General features: G+C 41.3%; 1 protein-coding gene across 2 annotated transcripts in view; it reads left to right on the top strand.

The window, feature by feature from the left end:
- ALPK3 (alpha kinase 3) overlaps positions 1–22564 on the top strand; it is a 52164-nt gene that overhangs the window by 12650 nt on the left and 16950 nt on the right. For both annotated transcript variants that reach the window (XM_089538748.1, XM_089538747.1), the window contains 3 exons: positions 1668–1789; positions 9860–9977; positions 12230–13676. In XM_089538748.1, the coding sequence (XP_089394874.1) occupies positions 1668–1789; positions 9860–9977; positions 12230–13676 (1687 nt within the window). The remainder of the gene's footprint in view (positions 1–1667; positions 1790–9859; positions 9978–12229; positions 13677–22564) is intronic.

Raw genomic sequence — 22564 nt, 5'->3', positions numbered from 1 at the left:
TCAGTATATCAATCCATCAATAAATACTCACATTGTACATGTAGTAATAGATATGGGGTTCTTGGGAAATAGCTTCAGCTTGTATGCCCATGTGTGTGTTTGTATGTGCACTTATGTAAATTTGGATATATGGATGTGTGTGTTTGTGTGTGTGCACGCACACACTTATGTACACATGGAAGTATGTCTGTATGCATATTTGAACAAGCAATTGATATAGCTGTGCATATGTGTGCATGTTGTACTGTTTTATGTTTGATACAACGTAGAAGCAGACCTGTCTACATTTCTGGATGCAACCAAGACTTTGAATACACACATTATATTACAAATTTAAGTCTTTTAGCCCTGCAGGGATTTAAAAAAGAAATAGGTGAAGCATAGAAAGATACATTCCTGAATATCTCTGCATCCCACTTTCTCCTCTGTAAACATTGACTTCAAAAACAGGCCAAGATAATTTGCAGTCAGGGAATCTCCATTATGCTATTCCCCCCGAGATTTCCTGGAAAGATGCTGCTGGTGGTCAGTTCAGGAGGCAATCCCGGGGCTGATGTACCTTCCATACACAGTTTGCTACAGGTTTTTTGTCTGTACGCTTCATTTGTGCCTGTGCCAGAGTTTAGAAAACTGCCTCTTCTTTTAGATTAAAATTCCATGATTTACAGTCTAAAAAACCCAGTATCTTTCCCAAGCTTTGATCTCCATCTCCTAACATTTATTGAACACACTGATAATTGCAAATAAGGAAACTTGATATATTTTGTATGTACAACTGAACTATAGCTGCTACACCACTTTTCTGATTAGCAAGAAGTTCCAACTTTGATTTAATTTGGGTGGCATTACACTGGTGACTTACTGGTATTTTGATATATTTCCCTATATTTCTGCAAAACTACAGGTTAAGTATAGGTAAAAGTACCACTAAAATTAATCACCAGACATCTAAAATACAGACATCTGTATGTAGTACATCTGTGTGTCTTTGTGCATCATACTGTATATAGAAACATGTGAATATTCTCTGGATCTCTTGAGACAAAAATGCGATCCAAAGATTAAAAACTGGTGTGCAGAAAACCCTTTGTGGGTGCAGATCAAGGAGACATGGATGTGTGTTGGATGTGTGCATACATTTGATCAGTTGTTTGGCAGGGGAATTCTGAATATAAGCAACCATGGAAAGTAGCAGAGCATGGAAAAGTTGCTTTTTTGACTGCAACATCCAGAATCCCCAAGTATTGGCCATGGTAGTTGGGAGATTCTGAGAGTTGTAGTCTAATGAGGTTACTTCCCCATGTCCTGAAAATCAGTGTCAGTTTTTAATAATAATAATAATAATAATAATAACAATAATAATAATAATTTTTGTCATTTGCACTATCTCTTTCCATGGGGATGAACTTGGTGATGGGGAGGGTAATGACAATTCTAATGGTCTTTTGGTGACTCTTCTGAAGCAGTCCTTGTGATATATCTTACAATCAGTTGATTGCAGATTGCTTCTGAATTTCTCCAGCAGTTTCCCAGCTACAGGAGCCAAGCTGGGAGGTAATTCAATTGTATAAGCTGGATCCCTGTGAGTAGTGAGAGGTAGGGCAAGTAGGAGAACTATTTCTGCCTTTCTTTTTCCATTCTAATTTCCCTGCTTGAATTTGTCTTAGGAGCACCTTCTGTGCAATCATTGCTCAGCTGACTGAGGAGACACAGCCTATCTTCGAAATCACGCTCAAATCATACGCAGTGTCTGAGGATGCGGATGCCAAATTCACATGCATTGTGACAGGTAAATGAGTAAAATGGGAGTGCATTGGTTCTTTTCTGGCAGCAGGACAAATGTGTCCAGATAATGTGCAGAGGGGAGGATGGGTTTCTCTTTCACTGAAGCACAAGAAAGACAGTACAGTCCACAAGCACTCCTTTCAACTCGTATCACAACCCCTTATGCCTCCAAACTCCCCCAACAATGATAAATCGAGCCCATAGAAGCCTCCAAATGATTTGATATGAATTTTGGGGAATGGATTAGAGGGGAGTATGAGAGGATGACAACAATGGACTCTGGGCCCTTAGATGTTGCTCATTAGGAGCTAATGATAGTAACATTTTGCTTGCATATCTAAACTTTTAATAATGACAGGAAATACAATTTGATATACACTTACCTAGGAATACATCCCATTGAACTCATTAGGACTGATTTCTGAGTGAACATGTATAGGATTGCACTGATAGAGCGTTCAGTCTCCTTTATTGCAGCAGACAGATAGAAATGTGAACCATGTTTGAAACAGTGCCTGATACAGAGTTATAAGTAAGAGGTTTCTGGATATCCAAAGCAGCATGTTTACTTCAGTATTTTTTTTGTTTGTTTTCTGTTGTGTCTGGACCCATCTTGCAAAAACAACCTCCCCCCCCCCCAAAAAAAAAACCCCTTAATTGGCTAGCCAGCTGCAAGCCACAATTAGAAGCCCTATCTATTGTTGGCTTCTCAATTCTGGCTTGCTTAAATCATGGCTTGTTGCATCTGTACCCAGAACTATAGGTTCTTCTTCATGGTCTCTGCGAAGCACACAAATGGGTTATTCTACACCTGCACAGCAATTTTGGATCCTACTGGTATTGCTAGGGAAGACTTTTTGGAGGTAGCTCTACCCACCCTCTAGATAGGCTTGGTGTCTTCCTGCCCTTTCTCAGTTCTTTTTGTTTGCCGCATGAGCAGCACAGGGAACCCCACTTGGAATTCGCTCCTTCCTTTACTTTTGCTTTTGACCATGTTTTGGCTTGACTTTTCTTTGGATAGTGATTTGGCTTGTTTTGAACTCTGATCAACAGTAATAATACACAGCTTGTTTTACCATTCTTCTCTGCTCATGCAGGAATCTACAGTTAAAGTACCCTGAGAGATGGCCATCCAATCTCTGTTTAAATAGCTCCAGTGAAAGAGGGCTTGCCACCTTCTGACACAGACCATTCCACTGCTGAACAGCTCTTACTATGAGGAAGTTCCTCTGGATGTTTAGTCGGAATCTCCTTTCTTGTAGTGTAATTTTAATCCATTGGTTAGGATCCTGTTCTCTTGAATAGAAAAAGAGTTTGCTCAAGACTATTATTCAGTCTGCAGTACTGGGATTTCCTCATGCTGAGATGTGTTTTTATCTTTATTTAATTTCTTTTGGCACAGAGATGAGTCATGCTGGGTTTAATCTGATTTTACTACAAACCATCTTCGGATTGTGGAAGTGCTTGATGTAATCCTTCTGCCTAGTGCCCTCATCTGTGCTTTTCTACCCTTGGACCCCCTGCTGGACTTGGGATACCACTGAGTAGTTTTCTAGGGCTGGGATCTCCTCTCTTCATTTCTATCCTTGTGGTTTTCATTCTTGACCAGTGCCAATGAATGTTGAAAACTGTTAAGTTTTTCTTGTCTGTTCTTGTCTCACAAGAAGTTGTCACTGGTGTGTGTGTGTGTGTGTGTGTGTTCAAGGCCAAAGTATAATCCTTGCTCTTGTCAAGCAGAACAAGCTGGAAAAGGGCTACATCAGAGGCAACATGAAGCCAGTGAAAGGCACACTGCTACCAGGACATGCTGCCTTCTGTAACTGAGCACAGTGTGTAAATCAGTAGGAATGGTTTTAGGAAATGAGTCTTATGTTAATACCTCAGAGTTTAAAGCCATAATTATCACCATGCAAACAGCCTTAAAGCTGAGAAGTAGTGCTGCATTTGTTTCACAAGGACATGATATAAGTTTATCCACAGTTCCCAGAACTGAGCTCTTGGAAGGCCATTGAAGGGCTAAACTGGAATCAGCTTGGCAGCTTTTGTTGGATGGATGCAAGAAATTAAAGCAGACTTTCTCAAATCCATTGATGGGTGAGCGGATGAGGGAGGACTTCTTTTCTTTTAGCAAGGAGAGGGAGGAGGCAGTAATTGCTGGCAGACTGCTGATGGGAGAAAACAGTGATGGGTGACCTCTTCATTCTGTCCAATTTAGATGGACTTGGAAATGAATGGAACTATTTTCTTACCTGGCTTGTCCAAATTCAAACTCAACCAACACCAGCCAAGCCCCTTTCTCCATTGTACATACCCTACTGAACTCAGATCCTTCCTGATCTCTTGCTGTGGACATTTAGACTGAGGTGGGATGAGAGCAGAATGAAAAATCCAGACTTCAGAGGCTATTGCCCTCCTGACTTGACCATTCATATTTGTAGAAGCTGCATTAGAAGACATGGGTTTACTTTAGTTTGCTCCCAGCCGGGGGGGGGGGGGTATTACAGGAAAGTTTGGAGACAGTCCCATGTGCACATAGCTGATCCTTGGAAGAATATTGCCTGTTTGGTTTAGAAGCAGCCGGTCACACATATATCATGATGTCATTGCGCTGAAAAGGCTGACATCTGTTGTCCAATGGCATTTAGAGGACACAAGTAGGCTATGATGCAATGCCTTTTTGCTTCTGCCCAATGGAAACTTTGGGTTCAGTTTACAGGCTGTGATGCTTGGTTCTCCATGGAGCTCCTGGCTCTCAGCTAAGTGTCTGTTTTTTAACCTTAAGCTTCAGTCCACCAAAGCAGGCTCACTTCCTGGAACAGCAGGGATGTTCTCATCACCCATCTATGTGGAATTCACTAGGAAAGTTCACCTGATCTGCACTGGCAGCTTGGCTAGTGAGTGCTTACAAACAATCTGTTTTCCCTGTTTCGTGATACAAAACTGGCATTTTGTCCATTCTCTCGGAATTACGGGTAATGTGGAAATGGTGATGTTTTGGGAGCTGTTGTTGCTGTTTTAGCCTTCATGCATTAAGGTGGAATATTTTTTGTACGATCCATAAAAAACTAGACTACAACACCAGAATTCTAAGACATTGTGATTGCAGTTATAAAAAGTGCCCACAAAAGCCAATAACTTGCTATGCATATTTTCTCCTTTAGAAACACAGGTCTAAATTCTTTTGCCAGTTCCAACTAGGATATATCCATTGAATCAATGGTATTTAAGTATGTGTTGACTTACCAAATTATCATTGATCCAATTACTTCATGTTTGTGGCTAACAATAGGATTTATGTCAGGTTGCAGCTGCACTGTAGAATTAATGCAGTTTGACACCACTTTAGCTGCCTTGACTTTTGTGAGATATTGAGGCATCTCTATAAGAGAGCTCTGGTACCACAACAAACTGCAAATCCAAGGATTCCATAGGATGAAGCCCTGAAAGTTAAAGTAGTGTCAAACTGCATTAATTCTGCAGTGTGGCAGCAGTCTGGGATGGGCAAAGTGTGGCCCTCAAATGATGCTGGCTCACATCAGTCCTAGTAGCCACTGTTGAAGAATGTTAGAAGTTGAAGTCCAACAATATCTGGAGGCCTGCACCTTGCAGTCAAAAACCCATGTCCCAACAAATCTCTTTATTGGAATGGGTTGCAACAAATGCTCTTTTTTGCGGAAATGGTGATACAATGAAATAGAAGTGGTTGCCAATAGGTAGACCTTGTTTGGGAAAAATGAACATTTCTTTAGTTGGTGCAGAAAGGCATGTAGGAATTTATACTTGAAATGCCTCTCAGTATAACAAGTGTACGCTTTTTGTAATTTATTTTTATAGCTCCATTACACTGGAGAGTTCTGACTGTTGTTGTTAGGTGGAATCAGCTGGCTTTGAATTCTGGAGATTCTATGAATGAAAGATCTCCAAGGCCTGTTACAGACTGCCAAAATAAAGCTGCTTCAGGTCTCTTTGGAGGTGTGCTGTTTAAATGATGCATGCATCCTAAGAATCCGGAAGCTGCACCAAAGCTGCACTCCAGTGCTTAGGAATGGAGTGTGGCTTTGGCGCGACCTCCGGACTCTTAGGACCCATGCATCATTTAAATAGCATAGCTCCAAAGAGACCCGAAGCAGCTTTATTTTGGCAGTCTGTAACAGGCCTAAGATACCCTTTCAGACTCAGGCCTGTGGCTTCCCTGGTTGAGGTGGTCCATATGTAATGTGATCTTCCTCTTTTCTGACTGCTTTCCATGTTGTTGTTGTTATTGTTGTTGTGTGCCTTCAGGTTGTTTCTGACTTATGGTAACCCTAAGACACACCTATCATGGGATTTTCTTGGCAAGTTTCCTCACAAGGGAGTTGCCATTGCGATCCTCTGAGGCTGAGAGTGAGACTTGCCCAAGGTCATCCAGTGGGTTTACATGGCTGAGACAGGATTCGAACCCTGGTCTCCAGAGTCAAACACTCAAACCAGTACATCACACTGGTTCCACTTTCCACTTTACCAAACACTATTGTGTTTTCCAGTGGTTCTTGTTGTCTTGTGATGTGTCCAAAGTACAACAACCTCTGTTTAGTCATTTTGGCTTCTAGTGAGAATTCAGGCTTGATCTCTTCTTGAACCTCTTTTTGTTGTCTTTTTTGTGACCTGTTGTATCTACAGAAATCTCCTCCAGCACTGAATTTCACACGACTTGTTTGTTTTCCTCTGTCTGCTTTCTTCACTATACAGGTTTCACATCCGTACATAGAAATCAGAAATACTGTGGCATAAGTAGTCTTGGATCCAGTGATAGATTGAGTGATATATCTTTACACTTGAATTATGATCAGAGTCAGAACATTCCTCAGAATTTGTGCAGTGGTTTTTTAAAAACCTGCAGAAAGGTTGGATAAGTCCAGCAGAAGCTGGCAGAGGGGGCTCATTCTCTCTTTCTTTCTCTCCTCCTCCTCTCTCTGTGTACAGCCATAGCATGTCCTGGTTTAACCCACGTTTGGAAGATACAGTATTTCAGGCCTTGATGAAGTGGGCATCAGTTCCAGGTCAACATACCCCACTGTAACCAAGCCTATGTACTTTGTAACTAAACTATCCTTCCTCTTTTTTTCCCCATGTTGCATTTCAACCCCCTTCCTTAGCAGTCTCTGCTTGGCTGAAATTTTCATTTCAGCCTCACTGAATACAGGAACCTGATTTACTTTGTAAAATGCCATGCACATATACATTGGCATCATTTTGCTAACAACACCAATATCCACCCGGGTATGGGGGGGGCATGTTTCTGTGTGTGATGACACTGCCCTTTCTCAGTAGAGTTGAATGTGGCTGTAGAATACGAAGGACATTACTATATGCAGCTTTTAAACTGTGATTACACCAGTAAAGTAGTCGTTTTGGTGATATTTATTTCATGATGATGCCACCAACCTGTAGCTGCCCTGTCCCTTTTCAGTGGTGAGGAAAACCTGTATATGACCTGGCAATTGTTCAAGTCCCTGGGTGTGAAATATTGCTCCTGGGGCAGTTGTGTCATTGCCAGTCACATGGTGTCAGTGTCTCATCTTTCCCCCATCCCCACTCCCAAGCACCCTGATTACCTTTATTTTTCTATTTCTTTTCTTTTCTTTCACTCTTTTTTACTTTTTAAGGTTTCAATTGCAGCAGCAGAGCTCTGGAACTATATGCAAAAATGTGGGAGAACCCCCCCCCCAAAAAAAAAAACCTCCCTAAAGGCATGTTGGGTAGAGCATAAAACGGGGAAGTGAGGTTAAGGGAGAGGTCAGGAAGAAAGCAAGGAGCCCTAATTGTGCTATTGAGAGAGGTGCAGTGATGGTTGCCTTGAAAGAGATATGTTACTATTTTTTAGAAACTAGCACTCTAATGTGGGCTAAAGATTCCAAAGCTTTGATGGAGATATGGAAAAAGATTTTCCTAGATATAGCATCCTGCTGCTTCTGGAATGCCTTCCCATTGGAGACCCAGCTGGCCCTGTTGCACTTATTTTGGCATCAACATCATCAGGCATTAGTGAGATTGTGGCTTGCCTTTTAGTTTCTTGGGCTGCACTACGACATTCACTGGGAATGAGAAGTGGTTAGAAGCTCACTCCCTTCTTCAAAAGACCTTATTTTCTGATTTTCTGAAAGCAAAACAAGTGGGGACTATCACTCTTGGTTTGATGGAGAATTGCATTTTATGTGATTCTCTGTAATAATACTTATTATTATTATTATTATTATTATTTACATTCCGCTTTTTCTTGAAATGATATTTTGACCACTTTTCTTTTCAGGAGTCTTCTTGGGGCTACAGAAATGGGGGAACACTACGTGACATGTTGTCCATGTCCATCCTGTATCTCTAGAAACCTTTTCTGTTCCTGCAAATAATTTTCTCTCCTTTTCTGTGATTTTTTAATTTTATTTTAAAAATTCAGTTGTTAACAATATGACATAGTGGCATGATATAACCATTTTTTTTAACAGAAGAAAAAAATAAACACACCAGACCTTATATATTATTTCTCAAAAACAAAACAAAACTGTGAATTCTTTGGTCTGCAGATTTACAGAATGGGAAAGTACCAAAGATTAATAAATGAAGAGCTCTTTACCATTCATTAAATCATCTCTCCATACATCCAGATGGGACTGTAAGAGATGTGTAAATTCATCACAATGAATGATGATATAATAATAATAATAATAATAATAATAATAATAATAATAATAATAATAAAAAACAAAAACTGGTTAAGGAGAAGTTTAAGTTTGGGTGGTCATTTCTGTTATGTTGTATAATAGCTGTGAAGTCGAAGGCTTTCATGGCTGGCATCCATGGTTTTTTGTGGGTTTTTCGGGCTATGTGGCCATGTTCTAGAAGATTTTCTTCCTGACATTTTGCCAGCATCTGTGGCTGGCATCTTCAAAGAATGCTTGCCTGGAAACACTGTTTGAAAACACTGGAATTCTGGATCATGCCAACCACTACCATGTCAGGATGCACAGGGAAACCATTGAAATCCACAAACATCTGGATAATTTCAACTGGAAAGAAGAAACCTTTAAAGTGAACAAAATTTGGCTACCAATCCTGAGGAATAGCAAAATAAGGACTCAGCAAATGCAAATGGGAAACCATTCTGAGTCAGGGGCTTTCCCAGCAGACAATGATCACCAATTAGCAGACATTAATCCTCGTTTGCATTAGCCTCCCAGCCTGAGGCCTGCCATCAGCACAGAACAATACACATGCAAATCACTCCTGCATTCCCAGGCTCACACAGTATATATAGGCCTAATTTTTCCAGGCAAGCATTCTCTGAAGATGCCAGCCACAGATGCTGGTGAAACGTCAGGAAGAAAATCTTCTAGAACATGGCCACATAGCCTGAAAAACCCACAAAAAACCTCGTATAGTAGCTGTTAGTTTTTCCATAAGCTGTTTCCTAGGACATGTCTACACAGGCCAATTAAATGAATCCTCCCCTCTGTCCTCAATTTTAATGACATAGGCTTACATCCCCAGTTTGAGTGTGGACTGTCTTCATGATGTAAGTTCCCTCACCAACTCCGCCTGTTCACTCCCTTAAAAGGACTTTTAAAAACTTTGCAGTGGCACCAAGCAGCACAGTGGGATGTGAGTGTAGACAGCTGTCTGGTGTCAACTATGGAGTGTGGAGATATCTGGGGACAGTTGGAGTATTCTGGCTGGTGTAGATGACCCCTTAGATTCTTTTATATTAGGCATCACTAAAGTGCTCCAATCCTCCCCCCCTCGCCCCCAGGTTTTGAGTTACTACCGGTTTTACAGCAGTACCAAAAAAAGTAGTTCTTTCTGATTTAAAGTTGTCAGAAAAGAGGGAGATAAATTCCAGCCATTCCAGTAAGACATTTTTGTTGTTGCGGCTGTTTCATCCCACACTTGGAATCTTCAGATGTTTGACACATGCAGGAGTTTTCTTTATGGTTCTAAGGCTGTCTTTTCCAACATGATGCCCTCTAGATGTGTGGGACTGGCTGGGATGCTGATGGGATTTATACCACCAATGGCAGCTAATGTGTCATGTCCTAATCAGGATACCCACAGCCAGAAGTGACCTGGTACAAAGATGATGAAGAGATGGACAGATACTGTGGCTTGCCCAAATACGAGATCTTCCGTCATGGGAACCGACACACACTACAGTTGTACAGGTAAGGAAATGGAAGTGTATCTGTGTCCTGCAGATATTGGTTTACTAACTGTTATTGGTTTGAATGAGGATGTATGCGCAGACAAGATATTTTTCAGCCGGACCAAAAAATAAAAATACAGCTTCTTGAAATATGCTACCTGGATTCTAGGACTCTACAGTTTCATATATAATTCCCTAGCCAGTATAGGCAGTGTCCTTACTGCCCTGGGGACACTGGAAGTCACAGTAATAAAAAAGTGAGTTTCTGAGTTCTGTGTTTAGCTGTCTTCATGCTTTTCCATGCTGTATAATTAAAATGTTGTGGTTTCACTTTAATTGTTATGACTATGTAGATCTATGGAAACCTGGTGTTAGTATTTGGGAAAGCACTACAGGTCTCTGGCTAAGAATGCTACATACCTCTGCCTAAAGTACAAAACCCTGGATCCCAAAGGAGGAAATGATGGCTCTTAAAGTAGAATCATTTTGTTGCTGCTGTTGTTAATAATAATAATAATAATAATAATAATAAAATTTATTTTATCCCGCCCCTCTGAGAACAATCGGGGCGGCTAACAAAGTTAAAAATACAGCACATATAAAATCCCTGGTGCCCTCCCCTCCATAAAAAAGTATTAAATCCAATGCAGAATTAAAAACAAGCAAAAAACAATGAAAAACATACAAATTAATAACTGACCAAAAGGTCAACAACATCACATCAGCAAACCATCAATGGGAGCGGCAGTATCTTATTCCCAGACGTTTTTTCTGAGGCCGGGTTCTCTATTCTGGGAAGGCCTGCCGGAAGAGATTCGTCTTAACAGCCTTTTTAAAGCCTTGTTAAAACTACTGAGAGTCAGAAATTACTGAAAACTTTGCAAATGTTACCAGTAGATTCAGATCTATCCTCTGCCTATTCCAGCAGTAGAGAGTGCTGATATCTAGGAATCTCCTGCAGCCAGGCAGTGAAGGGTGTCATTTCATTTTTTGGGTGTGTGTGTGTGTGTGAAAATCATGTGATTTATTGATTAAATTGGTTTTTTTTAAAAAAATAAAACTTTATTGATTAAAAACAGACAGTCAAACAAGACAGACAATACATTTACATTTACAACCTACATTGACATCACTTTACAAAAATAAAAAACTTCCCATCCTTTAAACTGAATATTTGTGGGTTTTTTTTACACTTTCTGTATATATTCTTTTATATCCATAATTATATACATCTTAACTTCTTTCTTATCTTATCTTACAATTTATTATTACTTACTATCTTTTTTATTCACATTTCCTTTCTACTAATAGTCCTTTTTATTAATTCACACTGTATTTTTTCAACACTATCATTTTTATATATATATATATATATATATATATATATATATTCTTTGCCCTAAACCCATCATACCTTTTTATTTTCGCTTTAAGTTCTCTGTCCGTTACGTTAATAATGTTTACATATTTAAAATTCCTTTTTATTCTCCTTCCTCTTATCAAGAGATGCCATAACTGGTGCCCATTCTTTTTCACATTTATTTTCCATTCCATCTCTTAACATATATGTTAATTTATCAGAAGTTATCATGTCATATAATTTACTAATCCATTCATTTAACGTTGGAATGTCTTTACTTTTCCATTTTTTCGCCATATAGAAAATTACTTTGCCAAATTTCTTTTCTATATATATAGACAGCAACATTATAACCAGTTATGCTCACTGGGGGTGCATCTGCACTGCAGAAATAAAGCAACTACTTTAACTGCCATGGCTCCATTCTACAGAATCCTGGGATTTGTAGTTTTGTGAAACACCAGTGCCTCCCCCACTCTCCCCCCCCCCCAAATTAGAAATGGTCACAGGTCTACATGCAGTAATGAAAAAAGCAGGTGTTTTTTGTTTTTGTTGTTAAAATGTGTCCTGTTTATTCCCTCTCCTGTATACCATTTTTAATTTTACTGCATTCTGATCATCCTTATCATATACAAATAGCAATGGTATCATGATGTTTGTTCTGACCTAACCTGACTGATGGATAACGGTGTTTGAGAGAAAGATGGATATGTATTCCTGCACCTCCTGCAAGATGTGGTGTGCTGCCTTCCCCAATCTGCCACTCACCAGATATGATGGACTACAGCTCGTCATGCTTAGTTGCTACTGTGTAGTCCAACATAGTGGCAGAGTGGTGGGTCAGGAAAGGTTGTAAGGGATGATTTTCTTTCTCCATGGTTGTTCATAGGGATGTCTCTCTTTACTGGCAGGTGCACAGAAGAAGATGCAGCCATTTACCAGGCCTCAGCAAGGAACAGCAAGGGCATTGTGTCCTGTTCTGGTGTCCTGGAGGTTGGGAAAATGACGGAGTATAAAATTCACCAGCGGTGGTTTGCCAAGCTTAAGCGGAATGCTGAAGCCAAGCTGCGTGAGATTGAGCAGAGCAGGAAGCGAGGGAAGGAGAATGTGGAAATAGACCAGCTGAGGAGAGTGAGCCCAGACAGATTCCAGCGGAAACGCCGCCTGACCGGGGAGATTGGGATGCACTCAGGCACCTCCCTGTGGGATAAAGAGGAGAAAGCAAAGGTGCGCATTCCCGATGGGAAACCACGATTTGGTGAGGCAGATAAAGCCAAGAACAAAGAGTCTCCTTTAAACACTACCTCCCTGTTCTCAAATAATTTCATAACAGGACAGCTAGAAGGAGATGTGAAGACCAATGGGGACTCTTCTCTTGAGAGTGGAGAGGAAAATGGGGAAGAAAACACTAATGGATTTCTCACGTATATCTATGAGACGGTGGAGATTATGAAAGCCAAACCAGCAACCAAAGACTTTGCTGCTAAGAAGAAGAAGAAAGAGGAGAACACAAACACTCTGCCCAGTGCAAATCAGGACATTTCCCAGCAAGAGGAGAGAACACAGTCAAGGATAAATGCCTTGGCCCAGAAAGATACAAGGCCCAGCAGTTCCTTGTCCAAAAGTGTATCATCACTAGCAAACAGGGGCCTAACAGAAGCAGAGCCCAAAGACTTCCCAAGCCACAGTACAGAAAAGACCACATCCCTGCCATCCTCTATGCCTTCAAAATCAGATGTATACTTTTCTCTGAAGGACATGTATTTGGATATTGGAACAAAAGCTGAAGCTGAACAGCAGACACCAGAACCAAAGGCAGGTAGAACTGGTGTAGGCCAACCAGCTGGGGATGCTTCCATTTTGGAAGAGTCCCTTCCCATAACCAGGGCATATACAGAGCAGAAAATGGAGGAAAATGAGGCCATAAAGACAGAGAATGCCAAAATGGCAGTCACTGAAACGGTCAGAGATCTCAATACAACATTATTCCAGCATCCCATCTGGTCAATGGAGCCCAAGACAGAGGTGCAGCCTTCCCTGAAAATGGGAACTGTGTCAGAGATGTCCAATAAGAATGCTTTTGAAAGGGATCTTCAGCATCCAAGTCAAGCCTCAGAGACTGGCTTTAGTGTACAGCCTTCCTTTTCAAAGGAGACTGAAACAAGGATCCTTGATGGACATATCCGTGAAACGGACTTGCTGGACTCCCTCCCCATTGAAGTCGAACCAGCCCCACAACCCCAGAGTCAGTCCAGGGAGCCAGGGGATACGGACATATCCTCATCCTTGCAGGAGGCCAGGCAAAACTTGCAGAAGGACGTCTTGGAAGAGCAGCTGCACACCCGAGGGCTTTGCAAGGTACTGTAAGGTTCTATTTTATTTTATTTTTTTTGCTGAGGCTGACCTCATACAAAACATTTCCAAATCAGTTTAGCAGCAACTGCCAAAGCTGTGTTGGCTATTTATAGCTGCGATCTGCAGGGATGTGCACCACCAGCAAGAAACTGGATGGTCACTTATAAGGCTAACAGTGACCTCTGGCTATGAACCAGGCACCCATTTCCCCATTTGCACCCCTCCTTCTTTGCAGATCTTAATGAAGGTGTCAAATGCATTGGGAGATCCAGGCAAAACTTTGAGTTTGCTTACAGGGTGATGCAGAGCACCTGGACTCCTAGGTTAACTGTTCTCCTACCTCCAAGAGGTGTCATTGTGTTGCCTGGCTGCAGCTGTCCCTGACACTCATTCTCTGGGTTTGGGAAGGTGTCTATTTCTGTCATTTGTTCTGCAGTGTTTTCCATATAATTCTGCAGTAGGAAAAGAGACTCTGTGTGTTTCTGCTTTTAACAGGATTTCCTCATCCAGGACCCCATGATTGGAAATTTGTGTTCCTCACTTGATTGGCATCCAAACAATCTCTGCGTAGGAGTGGGGAGTAGGTGGGACTTGTGAGAATTGCGTAGGTGGGTCTTTCAGCATAAGACTTGACTGGACTGAAGAGCTCAAGCAGCTTCCCAGCCTGAGCAGCTGTGAAGGCCTTCTGGCTCAGGTTTCCCGAGGATGCAGGCTTGCCCTGCCTGGGAACTCCAGGGCTTAGCTTGCGGTGGGGTGGATGGGTGGGGGTGACACTGAGGCAGACTTTGGGAATGCGAATTTAGGAAGCTGACTTGTACTGAGTCAGATCATTGGCCCATCTAGGTATCATTTTCTCCCTGCTATCATGTTCTCCAGAGATTGACAAGCTTATGACACACCACCAGGTTGTCTATGCTTCCAATCCTGTGAGGTAGGACAGGCTGCAGGCACTCTTTGTCTTTGTTCTTCAAAAATAGCCTTTCATTACCACTGAGGATTGTGGGAGTTGTCATCTAAAAGTAACATTGTCAAGCTGTTCCAACCCACTGCATTCCATTTTAAATAACTTTTTATGCCTGGATACACACAAAAAGAAACATACACAGGTATGAAGGAGATTCCTCTCTGAGATCTCCCTTTAACTCCTTTAATGATATAGGGTAGGATGACCAGCATGTGGATGAAGCCAGCTCTCAGATTATGCAAGAGTTAAATCAATCCCACTCTGAAAGGTGGTGCTAGAGTCTATGATATCTGTGGATATCATAGACTGCCAAAAAGATAAATGGGTGTGAGGACAAATCAAGCCTGTACTGTCCCTAGAAGCCAACATAATTAAACTGAAACTATTGTACATTGGACATATCATTAAATGACATGATTCATTAGAAAAGACAATAATGCTCGGCAAAGCAGAAGGCAGTAGGAAAAAAGAAAGACTCCATTACAAATGAATAGGTTTAATCCCAGAAGTCATGGCCATGGGTTTGCCAGATCTTAGCAGTGCTGTTAATAACAAGGTGCCTTGTAGGTCTCTCATTTATAGAGTCCCCTTAATTTGAAACTAACCTGTAGTGTGCAAAGATTTTTTTTTTACAAAAACCTTTAATGGATTTTACTGTAAGAAACATTTGCAATAATTATATCTGAAATAGCTTTATTGAATTGTCTCTTCATTGGGAATTGTCACGTTTAATTCAGCAGGTATCTACTGTACATGAAGGATGTAGCGTATATATACACAAATTATCTTTTGCTGAGTTTTTTTCACAGAAACGTTTTTGCTTTCAAAGCTTCCCCCAGTTAAGATTGTATTTTATGCACACACACAAAAACAACCTTTTGTTTTCTAAACAAAACACCATGTTTTTACACAAAAGCCAGTGTTGTTAGTTTTTTGCATCAAATTTTCACTAGAAAATTTTCAGAAATGCAAAATAAATAAATAAATGGGAAAATGTGTAGAACTGTTAAAAATTCACCATGTTGGGAGGAACCTTGTCAACAGGGAATTCCTTTACCTTTTTCCATCACCATTTAAAATATAATTATAGTTCAAATTCATCTAATATGGACAGGGAAAGAGCTATTGAGGCTTTTCCAGGAGGGTTTAAACGGGCATTATCCAGTGATATTTGTGCGATTGCGGTAAAGATTTTCACACATGATTGCAATTAAAGATGACTTAACCTGGGAATAACCAGCAGCAAATCATTCATGGGACTTCTCCATGAATGATTTGTTGCTGGTTATTCCCAGGATAAGTCATCTTTAATCGCAATGCATGTGACAATCTTCACTGCGATCGTGCGAATATCACTGGATAGTGGCCGTTTAAACCCCCAATTTTTCCCACGTGAGATAAACTCCTTATATTTGTTTCCTTTCAGCAAGGCTGTAACATTACTAAAAACAAAGGGAGAGGGAATAATTACTAGCTTTCTCTCATTAATTTCCCCCCTTTCTTTTTCTTTTAAAATTGTGGAACAGCATTGTTAAAATGAAAAAAAAAGTGAGAGGAAAGGAATAATTAAAATTCTTCCCCTCAGAATAATGATCATAAAGGGAAATTAATTAATACTATGTATCTGCTGAACAATTAAGGAAGCAGAAGCTGCAAAAAAGAAACTTCCATTTAAAGTTGTAAGGGACTTCAGCTCTATTAGATGTTTGACCAGAGAACAACTCCTGGTGGATAATATATTATCGATCATTTTCTCCCCCAGTTACTTGCAGTAAAGAAATACCTCAACAATGCTGAAGGTCCCTTGGGGGGAAGCAGTTGTATTCAACGCTCCAACACTTTAATGAAAAACAAGGTCCGATATCTGTTTTGTTCCATAGTATAGTTAATCTAACATGGTTGGTCCCCAACCTGGTGCCTCCAGATATGTTAGAATAACTGCTGTCCCTTCCAGCCTGCTTGATCCATGTCACTTCAGTCCTCCATGTCATGAAGACTGAATATAATGATACAGTGATATGCAGGTTTGTTAGGACTGATGCTGGGAAAGTTACTTTCAAGAATGCAATGATGTTCTGAAACTGTGCATCACTGAGGAGTAGCAGGGTGAAGCCATGGACCCAGTGCACTTCACCTAGAGAGAACTGCTCCTCCATACTCTGTCACTGCTCAGTTATGTATGGTTTCAGTATGCCATTGTACTCTTAAAAGTAACTTTCCAAGTTCTTCATTAAGGAGGGAGCCTCTGTTGCTGCTGAGGAACATGCCAGTTGACTTCCTTCCCTTTGAAGTTCCTTATCAGTCTCTCAAAGTGCCTTTCAGCACTTGAGGCTGTGTTGGTGATGACGTTGCAATCTTGTTGGAATTTGCTGTGTGTGTCACCATTTTAGGAGATGCAAAAGAGTCTTGGCCGTCAGCAAGGAAGAGACTCTCTGAGCTAATAATGGGAACAAGAATGGCTGCTGATGTCCTGGTGTGCTTACGGATCTCACACCTGGTGGTGACTACTTATTTATCTCTTATTTATTTATTTATTGGATTTATATCCTGCCTTTCTCCCAAAATGGAATTCAAGGCAGCTAACCCAAGCAAACACTTGAGTGTTTGCTCCCTTCTGCAGGTTTGCAGAATCAAAACAGTTGTGATGTGGAAGACCTATATGATCCATGACAAACAAGAATAAGGCAGGTTTCTGCATTTTCCTGCTCTTTGATCAGGAAAATCCCTTGGATGCGTTTATCTGTCTGCCAAACTCTTGGACCCTGATCTTGAGTAGGTTGCAGGAAGACTCCATTGTGGACATTGCATCATTGTGCCATGCATGGAGTTGATAGCAATTGCCAAATAGCTATACCTGATCAAAGTTGTGAGCTTTTCCTCTGAAGCTGCATTTGATCTGGGTGCTTTACACTTCCGACTGCAGTCCATGGAACAGCCCGAGCTGTGTGTGTTGCAACCTGACCCACAAAATGCAGGAGCAGCTGTTCACACAAAGCTGCATGGTTGCTATCCTTTCTCCAGATATCTATTTCCAGTGTGAATCCATGTTGGGAGAAAAAACAACAGAGCAGGTGGAAATGTCCCCCAAAGCATTTGCAGAATTATGGAATCAATGAGAGGGAAGAAGCCAAGGAATGGTCTAGATATAGTCCCTTGCCAATAGAGGTAGATGCACCTTCTTTCATCTTGGAATCTGTCACCTGTAAAATAGGTGTACTCTGAAACACTAGATAAACATGCAGACAGATGGACTGATCCATCTCTCTATATGTGTGTATATTTTGTGCACGCGCATGCACACACACACACACACACACACACACAGGATTACAACAGTAATAACTGACAACAGTGGGGGGAGAGTTTGGGAAAATCTGTTCCCAGCTACTGCAAAGGCTGCAGTTAAGCTTGGAGAGAGTGGAGAGGTCTGAAGACTGAGTGGAGTGGCAGACAATGTCTTTATCTCTGCTAATCACCAAATGCTACCCTTTTGACCCTGTGAGATCTGGCTCTGCTACAATATTGGTGGGGCCACAGCTCCCATCATCCTCGTATTGGATGTATTGTAGTCTAAATCATTTGGGATGCAATCCTGCATGGCTCAGCATAGAGCAATAATTCTGCATGAGGAACTAGACTACACTGAGCCATTTAACATCCCCAGATCTATGAGATTTCAACATCTGATGTAAAATCACTTTATGCCTGGCTACAAAGACATAGCCAGACACTTCTGTTATCTCCCCCATTCTCTTCTAGGCATGAATGGCCATGGATGGGGGGAGCATCAGTGACTCTGTGGTAGGTTGGTGTGGAGTGGCTATAGAGGAAGGGAATATTAACATCCATAGTAACTAAAACTAAGCATATGCAGACAGGGTTCCCCATGACATTCTTGCAAACAAGCTAGTGAAATGTGGGCTTGACAAAGTAACTGTTGCATGGATTTGTAATTGGTTGACTGGCTGAACCCAAAGGGTGCTCAACAATGGCTCCTTTTCATCCTGGAGAGAAATGACCAGTGGCGTCCTAGGGGTCTGTCCTGGGCCGAGTGCCATTCAACATCTTTATCAGTGACTTGGATGACAGAATTGGGGGCATACTTATAAAATTTGCAGATAACACCAAACTAGGAGGAGTAGCTAATACCCCAGAGGAAAGCATCAAAACTCAAAATGACCTTAATAGATTAGAAAGCTGGGCCAAAGCTAACAAAATGAATTTCAACACAAAGAAATGTAAGGTCCTGCACAGGATGGAAAAATGAAATGCACAGATATAGGATGGGCGACACCTGGCTGAATGAGACTACATGTGAAAGGGATCTGAGAGTCCAAGTAGACCACAAGTTGAACATGAATCAACGGTGTGATGCGACAGCTAACAAGGCCAATGTGATTTTAGGCTGCATCTATAGAAGTATAGTGTCTAGATTAAGGGAAGTAATAGTGCTACGCTATTCTGCTCTGGTTAGGCCACACCTGGAATATTGTGTCCAGTTTTGGGCAGCACAATTTAAAAAGGACGTGGAGAAACTGGAGCATCTCCAAAGGCGCGCAACTAAAATGGAGAAGGGTCTGGAAACCATGCCCTAGGAGTAACTCCTTAGGGAGCTGGGTATGTTTAGTCTGGAGAAGAGAAGGTTAAGAGGTGATATAATAGCCCTGTTTAAATATTGGAAGGGATGTCATATTGAGGAGGGAGCAAGCTTGTTTTCTGCTGCTCCAGAGAACAGGACCCAGAACAATGGATGCAAACTCCAGGAAAGAGATTCCACCTCAACATTCAGAGGAACTGCCTGACAGTAAGGACTGTTTGACAGTGGAACAACTCCTGCGGAGAGTGGTGGAATCTCCCTCCTTGGAAGTCTTTAAACAGAGGGTGGATGGCCATCTATCGGGGATGCTTTGTTTGAGAGTTCCTGCATGGCAGGGGGTTGGACTGGATGGCCCTTGTGGTCTCTTCCAACTCTACGATTCTATGATTCTATAGGGTTAACTACACACATAGTCTTTGTCTATACTAATCACAAAATCCCATCCCTTTCTGTGATCTCTGGCTCCACTTCATTATTGGTTGGACCACAGTTACAATCATCCTCAGCTACCATGAGTATACTGTGTGGAAGTTGTAACCCAACACATTAGAAGTGTAGCAAGATGTGCAAAGCCAGACAGGATCATACTACAGACAAAGGGATCATTTCGGTATTAGTTGACTGCCTATGGAGATTGACTTTTTGGCTTTTCCCCAGCAGACTGGAAAAGTTACTTCTTACCATGACCATGCTAGATGGGGGCTTCTAGGTTGTTATCTAAAAAACTTTGAAGAACTCTGTTCTCTGCCCATTTATCAAAATGACCTTGCAGAAACTGATTTCAAATATACAAAACTACCTCAACTACCACCTCCTTCTTTGTATTATTCTCCTTTCAGTTGCTTTCTCTGTACAGATTGTCTCTATTTTCATCCCCCTGTCTCGCTCTCACTCCCCACATGTTCAGACCCCTCTCTGCCCTCCCTCTCCTCCAGTCCTTGCTTAGCCAAGCTGGACAGATATAGCTCTTTTAATCTTCTCCAGACGTCAGTTCTTCCAGCCACCTGATCTTGATGCTCCTTTCAGCCTGTTGGTGTTGTTTTGGAAGCTGTTGCCTATGTTCAAGGCTGCTATTCCTGCTCCAACTATTATTTCTGGGCCCCACAGTAGTCATGGACTTCTGAGTCTGAATGGCAACCATATATGAAAAGTTGGTCATATTCTGTTCCAAATAGTATTGTTTAAGAATAGTTTTGTTTAAAGGGGTCTATATTCCACCTCCAGGAATGAATCATGAGCTTAATTCACACAGGTTTTATTGTTGGTTTTTTTGTATGTTTTAACTCTCATTGTACTGTAGTTATTTTAATTTGTAAGCCATCTTGAATCCCAATCTTGGGGAAAAGTGTGTGTGTGTAAATAACAACAATAATAACAATGTGGTGGTGGTGGTGATGATGATAGTTATCCAAAATGCAATTTGATGAGTTTGGGGCTCAGAGAGACATGATCAAGGGACTTTTGAAGAAACATTGGACTGTTATGAGGGTAAAGGCCAACAGTGGGAATCGAGCAGTCCTCCAGATGTTGTTGGACTGTGGATATAGCGTATTTTGATTTCAGTCAGGCTTTTGACAAGGTCCCCCATGATATTCTTGCAAACAAGCTAGTAAAATGTGGCATAGACAATGCAGCTGTTAGGTGGATTTGTAATTGGTTGACTGGTCAAACCCAAAGGGTGTTCAGCAATGGCTTCTCTTCATCCTGGAGAGACTTGACTAGTGGAGTGTAATGAGGTTCTCTCCTAGGCCTAGTGCTGTTCAACAGCTTTATAAATTACTTTGTTGATTCAATAGAAGGCATATTTATCAGATTTGCAGATGACACCAAATTAGGAGTAGCTAATACCCCAGAGGAGAGAATCAAAATTCAAAATGGCATTAATAGATTAAAAAACTGGGTCAAAACTAAGAAATTGAATTTCAACAGGGAAAAATGTAATTTCTGCACTTAGGATGACATGTGAAAGGGATCTAGGAGTCCAAGTAGACCACAAGTTGAACATGAGTCAACAGTGAGATACAGCCGCCAAAAAGGTCGATGCAATTTTAGGCTACATTAATAGAAGTATAGTGTCTAGATCAAGGGACGTAATATGCCACTCTATTCTGCTTTGGTCAGGCCTCACCTGGAATACTGTGTCCAGTTTTGGGCACCACAATTCAAAAAGGATGTTGACAAGCTGAAGTGTGTCCAAAGGAGGGTGACCAAAATGGAGAAGGGTCTGAAAACCATGCCCTATGAGGAATGCTTTAGCTAGCTGGGGATGTTTAGCCTGGAGAAGAGACAGTTAAGAGGTGATACCATAGCCTTGTTTAAATATTCGAAGGGGTGTCATATTGAGGAGGGAGCAAGCTTGTTTTCTGCTGCTCCAGAGAATAGGACCAGGAGTAATGGATTCAAAACTAGAAGAAAAGTGATTCCAGCTCAACATTATGAAGAACTTCCTGAGAATAAGAGCTGTTCGACAAGGAAATACACTGCCTCAGAGAGTGGAGGAGTCTCCTTCTTTGGAGGTTTTTAAACAGAGGCTGGATGGCTATCTGTTGGGTGAGTTCCTACATGGCAGATGGCCCTTGTGGTCTCTTCCAACTCTATGATTTTATTATTCTAGTATACAAGTCCCAGCAGCCCTAGCTAGTATAGGCACTGGTGGTGACTGCTGGGAATTACAATCCAACAACATCAAAAGGCTCACATGATTCTCACCAGTTAAGGGGACTGAGAAAATATGGGTCAGGAATTGAGCTTTGACTATAAATACCCTTCCTCTAACCACTACATCTTCCTAGTGTGTTAGACTGCTCCTTGAATCAGCCATAACTAGCATGATTCAGAGATCTGGGCCAGAATTATTTTTAATGGAGGTTAATAATAATAAATAATAAAATGTATTTATATTTCCCGCCTCTCCCTGCGGATTGGGGTGGGATTACAACAGATAAAATCAAACAATACAATTACAAAATATCAATAAAAGCACACAAAGATACAGGCACAGTCATTAAAATAGCCAAATCGTCATCTGGCCATCACCACATGATGGAGTGATCTCCCATCGCTAGTTCCAGCTTCTGCCAACCTAGCAGTTTGAAAGCATTTAAAATGCAAGTAGATAAATAGGTACCACTTTGGTGGTAAAGTAACAGCGCTCTGTGTAGTCATGCTGGCCACATGATCACGGAGTTGTCTCTGTCAACACTGGCTCCCTAGGCTAAATAATGGAGATGAGCACCGCAGCTTACAGTCGAACATAACTAGACAATCACGTCAAAGGGGAGCCCTTTACCTTTTTAAATATGCTTTAAAAGTGTTATTAACGTGTGTTTT

This window comes from Sceloporus occidentalis, unplaced genomic scaffold, assembly GCF_023333645.1.
Source record: "Sceloporus occidentalis isolate IW3139 unplaced genomic scaffold, rSceOcc1.0.p SCAF_9, whole genome shotgun sequence".
In the NCBI taxonomy this organism is placed as follows: domain Eukaryota; kingdom Metazoa; phylum Chordata; class Lepidosauria; order Squamata; family Phrynosomatidae; genus Sceloporus; species Sceloporus occidentalis.
Note: the sequence above shows the minus strand (reverse complement) of the source record. Positions and strands in the feature narration are given on the sequence as shown.